The sequence below is a fragment of the Tiliqua scincoides genome, chromosome 14 (genome assembly GCF_035046505.1).
Source record: "Tiliqua scincoides isolate rTilSci1 chromosome 14, rTilSci1.hap2, whole genome shotgun sequence".
Lineage (NCBI taxonomy): Eukaryota > Metazoa > Chordata > Lepidosauria > Squamata > Scincidae > Tiliqua > Tiliqua scincoides.
The window spans coordinates 1,376,763-1,392,062 of record NC_089834.1 but is presented as its reverse complement, the minus strand read 5'-3'; the positions used below and the strand labels follow the sequence as shown (position 1 = coordinate 1,392,062).

Here is a 15,300-nt window from a genome sequence, read left to right as displayed (position 1 = left end):
AAACCCAACATGGTCAGAGTAGAAAGAAGGTGCCAACTGAACTCTGGGTGTGTTTCCTTAAATCACGGGGCATCTACTGGTTTCCTTAGGAGCTGTAACTGTTCTTGCACTGGGTTTTAACCTTGTGTTCCCCCCCCCCAATAGCTTTGCATCTTCTTCTGAAACAGAACTGTTAGCTCTAAACTCTTTATTACCGCTGGCAGTTTTTAATTTAGTCCAGGCTGCTTGAGAGCCCAAACCTATGCGTGTCTACTCAAAAGTAAGTCCCATTGTCTTCAATGGGACTTTCTCCCAGGGAAAGTATGCATAGGATTGCAGTCTGATATATCAGGAATTTAACTTCCAATGAACCTTGTCACTATTCTTCTCCATCAGTGGGAAAGTAATTCTGAAACATATTAGACAAGAATTAAAGGATGGCCCATGTGAATTTCTCAGGGCCTATACCCTGCAATCAAATGCAGGCTCTGGCTGTTAAGACAGTCTACTGACTCTTATCAGTCCAGACTGAGAGCAAAGTCCAACGTCCAGCTGAAATATCTGCGTGACTTCCTCTTTGCCGACGATGCAGCTATCACTACCCACTCTGTAGTGGTAGATCTCCAGCAGCTCATGGATCGTTTTAGCAAGGCCTGCTAAGATTTTGGACTGACGATCAGCCTAAAGAAAACACAGGTCATGGTTCAGGATGTGGACTCACCTCCCCGCATCACAATCTCTGCACATGAACTGGAGGTTGTCCATGACTTTGTGTACCTTGGCTCAACGATCTCCGACACTCTTTCTCTCGATACCGAGCTAAACAAACGCATCGGTAAAGCAGCTACCACGTTTTCCAGACTCAGAGTCTGGTCCAACAAGAAGCTGACGGAACATACCAAGATCCAGGTCTACAGAGCTTGCGTCCTGAGTACACTTCTGTACTGCAGCAAGTCGTGGACTCTTCGCTCACAACAGGAGAGGAAACTGAACGCTTTCCACATGCGCTGCCTCCGACGCATTCTCGGCATCACCTGGCAGGACAAAGTTCCAAACAACACAGTCCTGGAACGTGCTGGAATCCCTAGCATGTATGCACTGCTGAAACAGAGACGCCTGCGTTGGCTCGGTCATGTCGTGAGAATGGATGATGGCCGGATCCCAAAGGATCTCTATGGAGAACTCGTGCAAGGAAAGTGCCCTACAGGTAGACCACAGCTGCGATACAAGGACATCTGCAAGAGGGATCTGAAGGCCTTAGGAGTGGACCTCAACAAGTGGGAAACCCTGGCCTCTGAGCGGCCCGCTTGGAGGCAGGCTGTGCAGCATGGCCTTTCCCAGTTTGAAGAGATACTTGGCCAACAGTCTGAGGCAGAGGCAAAGAAGGAAGGCCCATAGCCAGGGAGACAGACCAGGGACAGACTGCACTTGCTCCCGGTGTGGAAAGGATTGTCACTCCCTAATCGGCCTTTTCAGCCACACTAGACGCTGTTCCAGAACCACCTTTCAGAGCGCGATACCAGAGTCTTTCGAGACTGAAGGTTGCCAACTACTGACTCTTATCAAGTAAACTTCTCTGTAGGTCAGTGGTCCCCAAACTGTGGATTGGGATCCAGTTTTGGGTGGGTGCTAAAAAGTTTGGGAACCACTGCACCTGCTCTAGGTATTTGGCTGTTTTTTTAACTACACAGTGAAGTGTAGTCACAGACCTAAGTCAGTGATTTTTAACCTGTACTTCACAGCAGAGATGTGCCTCCCTGGGACATCCCCCTTTAACTACTGCCCCCTGACCTGGAAGTGATTGTGGTGTTATGATGACACTGCAATTACTTTTGGCATGCTCTGAGTGACTGAGTGCCTGGGGGGGGCAATGGGTGGTGGTGTCCCCCCAGGCATGCTGCCCAGGGACATTTGTTGCCCTGACCCCCCTCTAGATGCTTCCCAGTTCCCTGTATTTCTCTTTTTTGGCCAGGGTTGCTTGCTTTTGTGAGATAATTTTTGCTATTTTTTATTCTTTTGTTGTTGTCGTCATTATCTTGTTCTCATTATCTTGTTCTTAATCAGATAAGAAGGTGGTGACGATGCATGAGGTAGTTGGCCGCCCCCCCCCCCAGTCCTTTGACAGACCTGATATAGAGTTCTGTGGAACTCCAAAGCTGGCTGCTTGAGGGGTGGTGACTTTGGGGTTGGTTCTAATCAAGGGCGTGCTGCTCTTTTGGATGGTGTGTGACGTGCCGCCCTCCGCCCTCAGGAGTACGACCCCTGGAAGTCCTCGGACCGGATCTGTCGGCAGTTGATTTACCACCTGACTCCTCACTCGAAATGGCACCGGCACGGTGTGGGCCGCAGGAAGTCCCGGGCCAGGTGAGCAAAGTGCTGGGGCAGGGGGAACAAACTGAAAGGCAGTGGCAGCCAAATTGGGCAGATCGTGGCACTCGCCTGAGGCAGCACCGCAGCAAGCCAGCAGAAGAGGACTTGCACAGCTGGCAAAGCACAAGTGTCCTGCCCTGTCCCAGAGCCAGAGCAGGCGTCATGGTGATCTGACCAACTTGGCAGTGTGGGGGCCCCACACTGGGGTTGTGAGTGGAGTGCCTGTGGCTGGCACCTCGCTCTGTAGCTGACACCCTGTCATGGAATCTTCCATGCCAAAGTGTCGCGAGAAGAGCACAGTAAGTGGAGTGTTGGCCACCCACCCCTTGGTTGATTGGCTCGAAGTCAGCCCTCCGTTGAAGCAGTTGGCATCACGTCACAAGAGATGCTGCTCTTTACGTGGGGTGCCGCTGAGCCGGGGCTCACAGCTGCCACTCGTTCTGGGGAGTAGAGAGGCCCCTCAAATGTTTCCCATTGGACCCCAAGGTCTTAAGGCTGGTGCTGCTGAAAGGAAGGAGCAGGGGCTGTCCGTGAGTGTTCTCCATCCTGCAGTGGGAGAAGGAGTGGGGAGGGAGGGAAATGAGCAACCTGGGGGACCTTCCTCTCATCCAGGGACTTACCTCTGTGGAATAAGCTCTGTGTGCCCTTCACGAAGCCCAGCACGGCTACACGGAACCTCCAGCCAGAGTGGCAGTCTACCTTGATACCAGCTGCTGGGGAGCCACTGCAGGAGACAGCCTGGGCCTTCAAGTTCTCTTGTTGGCTCCTCAGAGGCATCTTATAGGGAAACAGGATTGTGGACTTGATAGCATCTGCTGCAGTGCCCTCCAAGTCTTGCCCTCCAAGTCTCCACACGGCAGCACCAGTAGATGCCTCCCCTCCCGGCCCCAAGCAGGAGAGAGATGGCCACAAAGAAGTGGCTTGCGTGTGGAATGAGAGTAGACCAAGGGTGGAATCAGCTCTCTCCCCTCCTGGTTTGAGAGACAGACACCAGAGTTGGGTGGAGACAGGCCTGCAGTAGAACGGGGGCTGCCACCTCTGTCGGCCATCACAGGTGTAAGAACATAAGAAGAGTCCCCCTGGATTGGGTCAGAGGCCCCTCTTGTCCAGCTTCTTGTATCCCACAGTGGCCCACCAGGTGCCTCAGGGAGCACACAAGAGAAACAAGAGACCTGTATCCTGTTGCCACTTCCTTGCACATGTGCCATCACCACATCCTGTGGCAAGGCGTTCCACAGGATGTGCTGTGTTGTGACGGGGGCCAAAATGGTTCCACCCTTGCACCAAGAGATCGGGTGCTGAGCGGAATGCTGGATGGTAGCCCATGTGGTGTTCTGTCCCCTTTGGGGGGATCAGGGAGGGTTCCTGACTTGAGCTTTGGACTAGAGTCAGTATTGCAGGGCCAGAGAGTGCCACCTGCATGCGCAGACGACGTTGCCTTGGAACAGGTCAGACCCAGCCTGACCTGCAGTGGCCCTCGGGGGCTGCTCCAAGCTCTGTGGCCTGTCTCCTTTCAAAAGGAGATGCTGCCGGGGGTTGACTGGGCACAGTGTGTGTGCAGAGCAACCAGGGGCATCAAGCACACTGTAGCTCTCTGGACACGGATGATCAAGCACACTGCTCAGCTCCCTCTGGAGGCAAGGGGTGGCCCTCTGGACCACAGGGACGGGGGTTTGCCTGTATCTGCAATTTCAGCTGCTTGCAGGGGGGGGTGTCTCAGAATGGAACCCCCGCGGATAAGGGGGCAGGCTTGTACGTTCTCTTTCCAAAGGAAAACACTGAAAAATAGTGTGGGAGGGGAAGGAAGTGCTATTTGCTCAGCCGCCCCAAAGGCCAAAACACAGTGTCATCAGTCTGGAAGCAGCGCAGTAGTGGGCGGGGACCCCCTTTGCTCATCCAGACCCCCAACAGTTGCTTTTCCGTGAAGCGGCTGCTGAGCGGATGCCGCCCCCTTTCCTCTCCTCCCTTGCCGTTTCTGCTCCAGATGGGTCCGGAAGATGATTAGCAGTGTCCAGGCTTTAATTGCTGGGGAGCCGTTACAGAAATCTGGCTGCTGGGAAGTTTTTTCTGCTATCCTTTCAGAGACTGAACCCGTTGGCAAGAGGAATGGCGGGCAGAGGCCCAACCAGCTGCCCTGATCCCTGGGCAGTGATGTCATGTGACATTGTTGCTTTTTTAAATTTTTTTTATTATTTTCCAAAATAAAAACAAACACATAACGAACACAAACTCAATACACAGCACAAAAAAAACAAACACAGAAACACACCGTTGGAGGGTACAAGCAATCATATATCGATATATCTAATCAATCAATACATATCTTCTAATCTTGTTCCTCTTGTAGTTTAGCCTCTTAATATCATTTAACTGTCATATTGTATCCTGTATAATATATCATGTATACAATATATTCCTCTAAATGCCCCTTCTTATACATCTACAACTTCATTTTCAACCGAGCATAAAATGGTCTCCATTGCTCTATCTGTGTTGGTTTGCGCTATTGATCCAACATCTCTGTCAGCCTATCCATTTCCACCATGTCATGTGACGTTGTGATGTCACTTCTAAATTTTCCCTAGAGGAGGGGCTGCTGGCACTTGCTCGCCTCCCCCATCCTTCTGTGGAGGCTCCCCTTTGAAGAAGGAACGGCAGGAGGAAAGCCACCAGTGCCTCCTCCATACCTGGGGTGAAGCCTGAGGGGCGGTCATGCACTCTCCTGTTGGTGTAGCGCCCAGGGCAGGTGCCCGTCAGGCTCGGCCCTCGTCGTGCCTCTGGGTAGTGGGGTGCAGTGGAAGGATTTTCAGGAGATGGAACGAGGACTGCGGGCAGTTTGGGGCCAGGAAGGTGGGATGGGATGCTTTGGTGGGATGCTGCCAGGACACGTGGAAACCTCTGAGGGTAGGTGACAGGACCTGGTGACATTTAACCTTCAGACAGGCCAGGTCCTTACAAGCAGCAGGGCTGAGCTCAGAAGTAAGTGGCAGCAGACCTCAGGAATTGAAGCCAGGCTCTTTTGCATGCCAGCCAGATCCCCTGCCACTCACAGCTATGGGTAGGCTACATCACTCAGAGTGGGGGGGGGGATTGTCCCTACCTGTAGAAGCTCAGATACCAGGGCTCCAGCTTTCATTTAGTAGCTTTCTGGGTGTGGGGATTTGTTTGCAGGAAAGGGTATGTGAGCCCACACTCGCAGGAGAGAGCTGGAGTGTGGCACTCATTAATTTCTGTGCAGGAGAATGTCCTGCTCAGTGTTGCTACGAGATGTGTGTGGGTCCGTCTCAGGCACCAGAACATCCTGGACCATCACAGCCTATTGAAAAGAAGACTGAAAGGAGATGTCCCAGCAGTTTTCAGGAATGAAAGAGGATTCAACAGAGGCAGGTGAATGAGCGTTCACTCTCCCTTGCAACCAAAGCCACATCAAGAAGCAACCCAGGCAGGTTCTTATATTGAGGGCCATCTGGTTCTGGGCTGGTGGTGGCAATTGCTAGGAGCCTCCACCTGTCTCTCAGAGCTATTAGTTGAGCTTGCTGTGATGTCACAGAACATTCGCAAGGATGCCCAGTCTCTTAAGGGAAAACCAGAGAAGGCAGGTTCAGTGAGACAACTAGAAAGTCAGGACCTGAAGGGAGAAGGAAAGGAGGGGCCAAGGAATAAGCCGCCCACTAGGCCTAGGACCAGGGAGCGGTAGGCTGTTGTGTGTCTGGGGGGTGGGCAGGCAAAGAAGGGTGCATCAGGCATCTGTGTGCCAGGCAGAGACGCTCTCTGCTGTCTGTCACCTCCTCCCAGGCTGCGCTGTGGAAACAAAACCTGAGAATGGGCAAAGAGGAAGACCACAGAGCAGCTGGCCAAGTCAGTGGGGCCCCCTTTTTCTGAGAAGAGCTGCTGGCGACAGGCTTTTGGAAGACAGCAGCGCTGCGGGAAAGTGGCAGGAAATGGGGATGCTCTGAATGCCAAGAGGAAGAAGCGGGAGGGGTGGGCTGGTGATGACTGTCTGGACAGCTGCTCTGCTGAATGGCAGCAGGGGTGGGTGGGTGGGTGATGGACAGCGTTCCTCTCCTTCAACCTGCCTGACCTGAGAGGTGCCTGCCCACCTCTTCCATTCGGGTGCTCCACTCTCTGCTTCTGGGGTGCACTTTTGTTCTCCCAAAAGGGGGGGGCGGGGCTACTGTCAGCTTGCAGTGATTTTTTTTCCTCATTAAAAACAGTTCTTCCAGGAGCAAACCAATCCTCCTCCCTTCAGCCATTTCTAGTCCTCTGAACCAAAAGAGGAAGAGTCTGGTTTCAGCTGCTGTGTCCCCCTCCCCATGCACTTTCTGGGAGGTGCCGGCTTTGGGGTCATGGAGGGTGCTTGTGTGTGAGACCTCACCACACGAACCAATGTTTGTGTGTTATAATACACCTTGTGGCCATGACAACACCATTGTTTCCTTGGCACACAATTCTGCACTGAAGTCTTTAATCCGAAGTACTGACAAGGGGGGAAAAAGAAAACTGGCAAGCCATTGTGGCAAGCAAGGGTTCAGAGCCTGCCAGGGTCATCTGAGACCCTTAGGGGTGGCCAAACGTGCTCAGCTTAAGCGCCTCAAATGAAAATCTTCAGATGCTTGAGAGCCACAAGACACGAGCAAATATTTATTTAGAATCGGAGGTATTTAATATGTTAACGTCATCAAACATTCTGGAAACTCAGGCAGCTAATTCGAAAAGATGGGTTAGTCAACAGAGGTAAGGGGCCATCACCTTTTTCCAGTTAGCTATTATTTAAGGTGTTTGTACTTTAAGACAAGTCCTCCTAGATAAAACTGTGGGTCTTGACCCAATTTTTGTTGGGTCCTGAAACTGACAAGCTGATCACTGACAGGGAAAGTGTATTGAGCTCTATGGAAACCAGAACGGAGCAGCACGTGTGTGGTTTCTCACAAGGAGGCAACTGTGCCTTGGCTCTTATCGAAGCGAAGGCCAGGCAAAGGGGAGCACAAGGCCACAAGAAAGGTCCTGATCTGAAGAACATGGAACTCAATCAACACTCCAGAAGGTGGTGTGTGTCCCACAGTAAAAAGGATGAAAACAGACTTGAGCAGCTGGGTGAAGTGAAAGGTTTTTTTTCTGTCTCATAAAGTGGAGTGGGTCCCAATCAGAGTACCAGTTTAAAAAGTGGGTCCCTGTGCTAAAAAATTTGGCTGACACAAAACATTAAAAACAGCAGTATCGGTTAAAGCCCGCGATTAAAGGCTTAGAGAGCAGAAGGGTTTATACGACAAATTTAAAATCAGAAAGAGAAGGGATTTCAGCAGGGACAGCTCTGCTTGCCCAGGCTCCCCCTTCTTTTTGCCCATCACCATTCACACACACACACCCCCGGTCCCCCTTCTGCCCCCACTCAAGGTTAGTGGCTGTGGTTTGGCCACCCTTGTCTTAGACTCTGGTGTTGTGCAAAACAGCTGAGATGGCAGGAGGCATCCACACCAGTCATCTCAGTGGCAGAGTTACAGAGAAGGAGGGCAACAAACACCCCCTTAGTTTGCGGGTGTTGCCAGCTTGCCAGGCCTGGTTTTTGGTCGCTGCTCTGGGTTTAGTTTGGGATACATTTTAAATGCCAGGAACTGTCCTTAGCTGCATCCCCAAATGGAACAGGAACGAGTCAGAGCAGTGTTCTTTAAGTGTGATCCTAGGAGTCCTGAGACCCCTTCTGGGCACCACGGGCACCCCAGAAATGACTTGGTGCTTGGTGCTGTCATGCCACGTTGCTTGGTACTGTACCGCTTTGCACATGCCTTGGTACTCTGGGGCTCACCTGCACTCGGTGCTTGTGCCAGGAGGGCTCCCCAAGACAGAGCACAGGCTGTTCTGCAATACCGCACATTTCTCTTCCACTGGCTCACCTTATTCCTGTTTGGCCTTTCCCACTGAATAAATGCAGCGCTGAAGGCGGCCTGCAAAGATTCAGGGCCATCCTCAGAGGCTGCAGCAAAAGGAAGAGGCACGGTCAAGCCAGCGGCTGCACCTGTGCTTTGGTCAGGCCGGCCTGTCACTGCAGAGCAGCTGTGCGTCGTACGCCATAGAGCTGATTCCTCCTTAATCCAATGGATCCCAAACTTTGGATCCAGGACCCACCAGTGGGTTGACCCAATTTTTGTTGGGTTGCGAAACTGACAGGGCAGACAGGGTGAAACTGACAGGACAGCCGCCTTGGGTGCCCTTCGGGGAGAAAGGTGAAATATAAATCAAATAAATAAATTAGGTGATGTGCATCAAGGGTTAAACAAACAGCTGTTGGGAGGGGGGGCTGTCCAAGCTCCACTGAATCCACCCCCCCTTGATATTCATCCATCAGACAGCAGCCTCTAGGGCTGCTCACCGTTTTGGGAACCACTGCCCTAAATCATCTCGATATTGAGTGCTGGTCAGACACGCACAACTGATCTGGCTGTTTCTTGTGGCCAGAGTGAGCAAGGCCAGGACCATGGAGTGCAGTTTTGTTCACCTGTGCCGATTCCCCCACTGCACCATTGCCACCACAGCCAGTCCAGTGTGCTCTGCCCAAAAGCCCAGGGCATTATGAAAAGAGCCAGCCTTAGGAACTGTGGAGCCCCATTGGAAACTTTCTTTCTGGGGCCCCAGGTTCACAGAGCAGGTCTGCAGAACCTTAGAGATATAAATTAAATTAGTGTTTAGCAAACTGCAGGCCAGGACCCAGTAGGTGGGTCACAAACCAATTTCAGGTGAGTAATGTAGCACCTAGTTCATCTGCCATTGAAGACACAGAGCTGAAAATATAGGGCACAGAGCTGCTGGGTGGGGCAGGCTCCTCCTGGGAGAGAGGCATGGTGCTTTGCTCTGCATAGGTGGGGGAAAGGGGGGGAGCACTGTGTGGTCATACAAGGAGCCAAATCTTTGACTTCTGAGCTATGCAAAATAACAGCACAACCACACTATTCAGTGGGACCTTTGGCTAATTGTGGCTTGGGTTTGAAGCCTAAATTGATGATGTCATTCTGGCCATGACTTCATTTCCAGGTTAATGACATCATGTCTGATAAGACAGATTGTCATTCTAAAAAATGGGTCCCAATGCTAAAAAGTTTGAGAACCACTGAATTAAATTCATTATAGACTTTATATCTCGGGGGGGGGGGGGGAGAATGGAAAGCCATCCAAACATATTTTTTTAAGTGTGAGTTAATGAACCTGAGAATATTTTAATACAAAATTGCATACGAGAGTAGAGCAGATTCCTCTAGCGTGAGCCCCCCCTTAGGCACCGGGCCCAACTGACCCTGATTTTGGCAGCTGCAATACTGCAGGTGAGAGAGGGTGAGTCGGGCTGCTTTTGCCCACTGTTCTGAGCTCGTCTAAGCCTTCTGTCTCCTTTAGTCTGAAGAGCAGCCTGCAGAAGAAGCTGAGTCAAGACGCACTGGACCTGTCAGGGATCTCCCTCTCCACGCGGGACGTCCACCGCCTGGCCTACTACCTGCAGAGTAACTGCGACCAGCTGCACACAGTAGACTTGAGCTTCACCGACCTGACCGACGACCTGTTGCATCTCCTACTGCCGTTCCTGTGGGTGCTGCCTGGTCTCACCCACCTCTCACTCAACGGGAACCGCCTGACTCGGGCCACCGTGAAGGAGCTGACGGAGGCCGTGAAGGACCCGGCCAAGTTCCCGTTCCTGGCCTGGATTGACCTGGGCAACAACGTGGACATCTCCACCATGCCGCAGCCCCTGCTGGTTGGCTTGCGCAAGCGTCTCAGCCAACAGACCACACTGCCCACCATCTACGAGGCCCTGGACTGCGATTCCGAACTCTCTAGCAGGTTCGAGACCAGTGAGGAAGAGGAAGACGACTCACAAGCAGGAGGTCCTCAGCCAGTGACTGTGGCTTGTGGCTTCCCCCAGCAGTCCTGTGGCAGGTGACTGGGCAGCAAGGCAGGTCTGCAGAATTGGAGCCACGGTGGTGCAAGGCCAGGCTGCAAGTGGGGGTGACCCCCAGGTTTGCTCTTGCCTTTCTCCACACCCTTGGCCGGCCTGACATATTCCCAGGAGAGTCCACTGCTCTCATCCCCCCCCCCGCCATGGCAGTCTTCAGCCTCATATGCACTCCACGCAGAAGGGATGGGTTCCTTACCATGACACCGGGCACACTGGGTGAAGGAAAACAGAATACGCTGGGAGCCACAAGGGTGTTGCCAGAGACTACCAGGACAGGCCATGAGTTTGAGTCCTGAATTCCTTTTCTGTCCCCCAAGTTGCAGGGAGTGAGCTGTGTCTCCAGGGCCTCCAAGGCAGCCATCAGACTGAGCACTGGTGCCTCGCTCTCCCTCCCTCCCCTCCTCCCCCCTGCTTTGTATTTTTCTCACTCTTCAGACAAAAGGGTGATGGAATCCAGCATTCAGCAGCAAGCGAGGCAAAGGAACACACGACTGGGATGCTGTGTCAGGATATTTCAGGGCTGGGAACACACGTGACTGCTGGAGCTGGGAGTCATGGGTCTGTGGTGTAAAGGAGAGGCACCTCTTCTTCTGAGGGTTCAGAGGAACTGGCTGATAAATCAGCGTACTTGCTGCAGGAAGGGGGAAAAGGTGGGGGGCTGCTATGGCCCCCTTGCTCCATCGGTGCAGACACAAGCACACCTGTTCCAACTCACTCCCCACACCACATTGCTTACTGCCTGAGGGAGGGGGATTGGGTATCAGCTGCCAAGTAGTCAGGCCTCCAGGGTTGGGGGGCTAGCAAACGGGGTTGCAAACATGTCCTGTGTCAGTGTTGACTGTTTTGCTGTATGTGATGAATTAAAAAAAGTCTTCAATAAGAGACAGACACTGCATGGGGGGGGGGGAACATGAGGCTGTTCACTGACAGTGGCACAATCCACTTGGGGGGGTGTCATGCTCAGAGAGCATCAACTCACACTTGCACAGAGTGGCAACTCCTTTAGCTGTTCAGTGGGGACCCCAAGAGGTCTGACTTACCAAAGAAGCACTTGGGGTTGTTGCCTCTCTGTCCTTTTGAAAATGCTGATTGCTGCATCCTAAACATTCCTCTGCATTTGGAAGTGTGTTTCGCATCCTTTTGGGCCAAACAGAACACTGTCTCCTCTCATAACGTGTTCTACACAGCAAGGAAAGTAGTGAGCCCCCACAGACCTTCCCCTCTGCAGGCAGCAGCATTTCGACCACAGCAGTCAAGAGTCTCCATCACCCTTTCACAGGAAGGGGTTTTTCCACTCCCCATCATAAGAACATAAGGAGTGTCCTGCTGGATCAGGCCCAGAGTCTAGCTAGTCCAGCTTCTGTATTTCACAGTGGCCCCCCCAGGTGCCTGGCATCTGGCGTTCAAAGACAGGCTAGCACTAAAACCTGGAGGTTGCATGGAGTCATCACAGCTTGTAACCCATGATGACTGCATGCAATCTCTGGGTTTAGTGGTAGCCTACCTTTGAATACCAGATGCAAGGGAGTGGCACTGAGATTCTTTTCCTTCATAAATCTCTCCAATCTCCTTTGAACAGCATCTAGACCTGACACCATCAACACCTCCTGTGGCAAGAAGTTCTTTAATTATTCACTGTGTAAAAAAATTCTTTGTCCTAACTCTCCCACCACTCAGTACACCAGTTCTCTGTGGATAAGGTCTCACTGGATCAGTGTAAGCAAAACCACCGGGGCGAGGGAAGCTTTCGTTATCAAGAAGCCCTCTCAGGAGCTGGACTTAGGCGGGGGAAAAAGAACAAGGTGCAAGGAAATGAATTGCACTTCCTGATTTGACACAACTGCCCTGAAATTTAGCTGCAGCATTCCGATCATTAAGCAGCAGTCAGCGTTTTTCTAGATTAGAGGCCCGCCTACATGTGGAAAAAAGTTTTACTTGCTGCACTTTGTGCGGGGGACGGACGGACACAAAGTTCAGCAAGGAGGAGGGCGACAGTGTGGTGCTCACCTGCTTGGAAGGCCTTCTGCCAAAAAACTTCACTCTGCCAGGTGTGTGGAATTAACAGGAGACACCTGCGAATCCCTGGGATTTCCAGGTAGAAATTATCTCTACCTGGAGAACTGCCCAGTAGCTGATTATAAGCAGACCAGTGATTTGACTATCTCCTGGGTCACGTGACGGAGGAAAATGAGAGGTGTTCTGTCCTTCCCCAAGCCAAGGCTCGGCTCCCTCAGATTTTTCTATGTCTCAAACCCAAGCAAAACAGTTCTACCTGCAGCTCGTTTTGCTTATCCCTCCCCCCCACTCAGAAAAAACTACAGCCCACATTATGCCCCAAGGAAACTACAATGCAGAATGGAAGTGGGTCAGTCGACAGAAGGCTATTCAAGTGTGCATCTGCTTGCCCAACATGCAGGCTTTATTCTGAATTTTGCAAAAATCTGGTCTTTCAAAAATTGAATTGGGCCAAGGAGAATTTTGTCAGACTACTTGGTGGGCCCCCAAAGGAAAACATCTATGAATGGCATGTGACAGGTAAGACCATAAACTAAAAGCCTTTACTCCCCTCCCTGTCTCATCTGATGAGCCGACGACCTTCTTAAGGATACCCCTACTGGATCAGGCCAAAAGCCCGTCTAGCCCAGCTTCCTGCATCTCTCAGTAGCCCACCAGATGCGTCAGGGTCTGCATCCTCTTGCCATTCCTTTGCATCTGGCATTCTACGGTAGCCCTGCTTGTAAAATCAGGAGGTTGCACTTACCCATCATGGCTTGTAGCCTGTGATGGAATTTTTTCTATCAGTCTGACCAATCCCCTTTGAAAGGTGCCCAAGTCAGGTGCCATCATCACATTCTGTGGCAGAGTTCCACAGACTGATTACACACTGGGTAAAGAAATACTATGTCTGTTCTGACTCTCCCAGCACTCAATTCTAGTGGCTGCCCCCTGGTTCTGGTGTTGTGCAAGAGGGAAAAGAATATCCCTCTATCCACTCCATCCACACCCTGCATCATTTTGTACACCTCAGTCATGTCCCCCCTCAGGAACCTTCTTTCTAGACTGAAGAGCCCCAAATGCTGTAGCCTTTCCTCATAACTTCTTGTCCTCATCAGATCCCTCCACATCCCCCATCAGTCCCATTCCCTCCAGACTCCCGGTTGTCTATTCTTTAAAGTAAAATATTTCTTTACTCAGCGTGTGGTCGGTCTGTGGAACTCCTTGCCACAGGATGTGGTGCTGGCGTCTAGCCTAGACGCCTTTAAAAGGGGATTGGACGAGTTTCTGGAGGAAAAATCCATTATGGGGTACAAGCCATGATGAGTATGCGCAACCTCCTGATTTTAGGAATGGGTTAAGTCAGAATGCCAGATGCAAGGGAGGGCACTAGGATGAGGTCTCTTGTTATCTGGTGTGCTCCCTGGGGCATTTGGTGGGCCGCTGTGAGATACAGGAAGCTGGACTAGATGGGCCTATGGCCTGATCCAGTGGGGCTGTTCTTATGTTCTTATTCCCTGTAACCATTCGCCGTTCCAAGGCAGTCTACCCTCCTCAATCTCTACCCTGCTCAATCTCCTACCAACTACCACCCATCACCCTTCACTTCTTCACCTTCAGGTTCCTGGAACGAACTGCCAACTCACAGTGCCAATCTGACTTCCACCCACCTGACTTCCACCCCACCAAAACTATCCTTGCTGCCAAAGTAAGATGTCTCCATTCTGTCCACTTCCTTCTGGACCTTTTGATCTCTTGTCTTCATGATTCTGTCAAGGGGCTCTCCTATCTCTTCATTCATTTAGTGATTCTCCCTCTTCCTAATCTCAAATCCCAAACGGTATCAGCCTGGATGTTCATCGCTCTCAAGATCTGTATGGGTTTTCCCAGTATTTGTGGGCGACAGGTTTTTGCTGCTTCTGTGGATACCTGAAACTGCAAATAGCAGTGAACCTTATTAAAATTTCCCCTCCCGTTGTGCAGGATGCAGAGGGGGGAGGGGGAAGAGGGGGGTTGTAGGTATCTGGGAATTGGAGAGGGAGAGCAGGGCTGAGGCAAATGGAGGTATGCAGAGGGGGGAGGGGGAAGAGGGGGTTGTGGGTATGTGGGTATCCCCCACAATCTCCCTTTCTGCCCCTCCACTCCTGCGTCATCCTCTGGGGACTGGGGATAAGAACGGGCCCTCAGTTTGGCTGTACTTGTCCTAAGAGGCGACCAAACAGCCACCGGGTAGATGGGACTCAGCCTGGGAAGGCAGCTCATCTAAGAGAAGGAAACTCTGACCTCAAATCTCCACTGCCTTGTGGCGACATCCAGTTGTGGAAAAGGCTTCAGGAGTCAACCTCGAGGCAAAATCAGGAGCCGGAGTCCCTGAGGCAGTTTGTGGCTGTACACAGTAACGCTCTGGCAACTCCTGCGACGCCGCTGGAACCAACTGTATTGGCTTCTGCCTTTCCATTGGACCATTTCAGCGACGTGGAGAGGGGGGATTTGCTGCATGGGTAACAGCCTATCCTCCATACCTTCTTTAGCCAGGCTTCGCACACTGGAGAGGACACTCCAACTTCGCCATACGGCATCGGCACAACACAGGAAGCAGCAGTTTACCGGTTACTGTTCAGAGCGTGATACCATAGTCTTTCGAGACTGAAGGTTGCCGACATGATCCCGTTGTGCTCATGACTCACCTTTCTTCATTTGCAAATGCTCTACAAAAGATAGCTTTTTCTTCTTTTCACTTTTGAACAGGAAATAGACAGTAAGAACCTAGGCTCACGGCTGCTACAGCACTGGTTCCCAACCTGTGGTCCGTGGACCACAGGTGGTCCATGAGACCCTGAAAAGTGGTCTTCAAGGTCTCAGGAAACAGAATCACCTTTGATCACTTCCAGTGTCTTGCTGAGCAAGCAGTCTCCTAAGGAAAACAGAAGAGGGCAGAGAACGGACTCCCCACAGCCACTGAAGTATCAGCTGTGGGTGGTTCATTCTTCGTCCTTTTTGATAGTTTGTGGCTTTTT

General features: G+C 51.7%; 1 protein-coding gene across 1 annotated transcript in view; it reads left to right on the top strand.

The window, feature by feature from the left end:
• LRRC75B (leucine rich repeat containing 75B) overlaps positions 1–10,688 on the top strand; it is a 19,042-nt gene extending 8,354 nt beyond the window's left edge. Inside the window, exons 3-4 of the mRNA XM_066609944.1 lie at positions 2,231–2,343; positions 9,733–10,688. Of these exons, the coding sequence (XP_066466041.1) occupies positions 2,231–2,343; positions 9,733–10,273 (654 nt within the window). The 3' untranslated portion in view covers positions 10,274–10,688. The remainder of the gene's footprint in view (positions 1–2,230; positions 2,344–9,732) is intronic.
• The last annotated feature ends 4,612 nt before the right edge of the window (positions 10,689–15,300 follow it).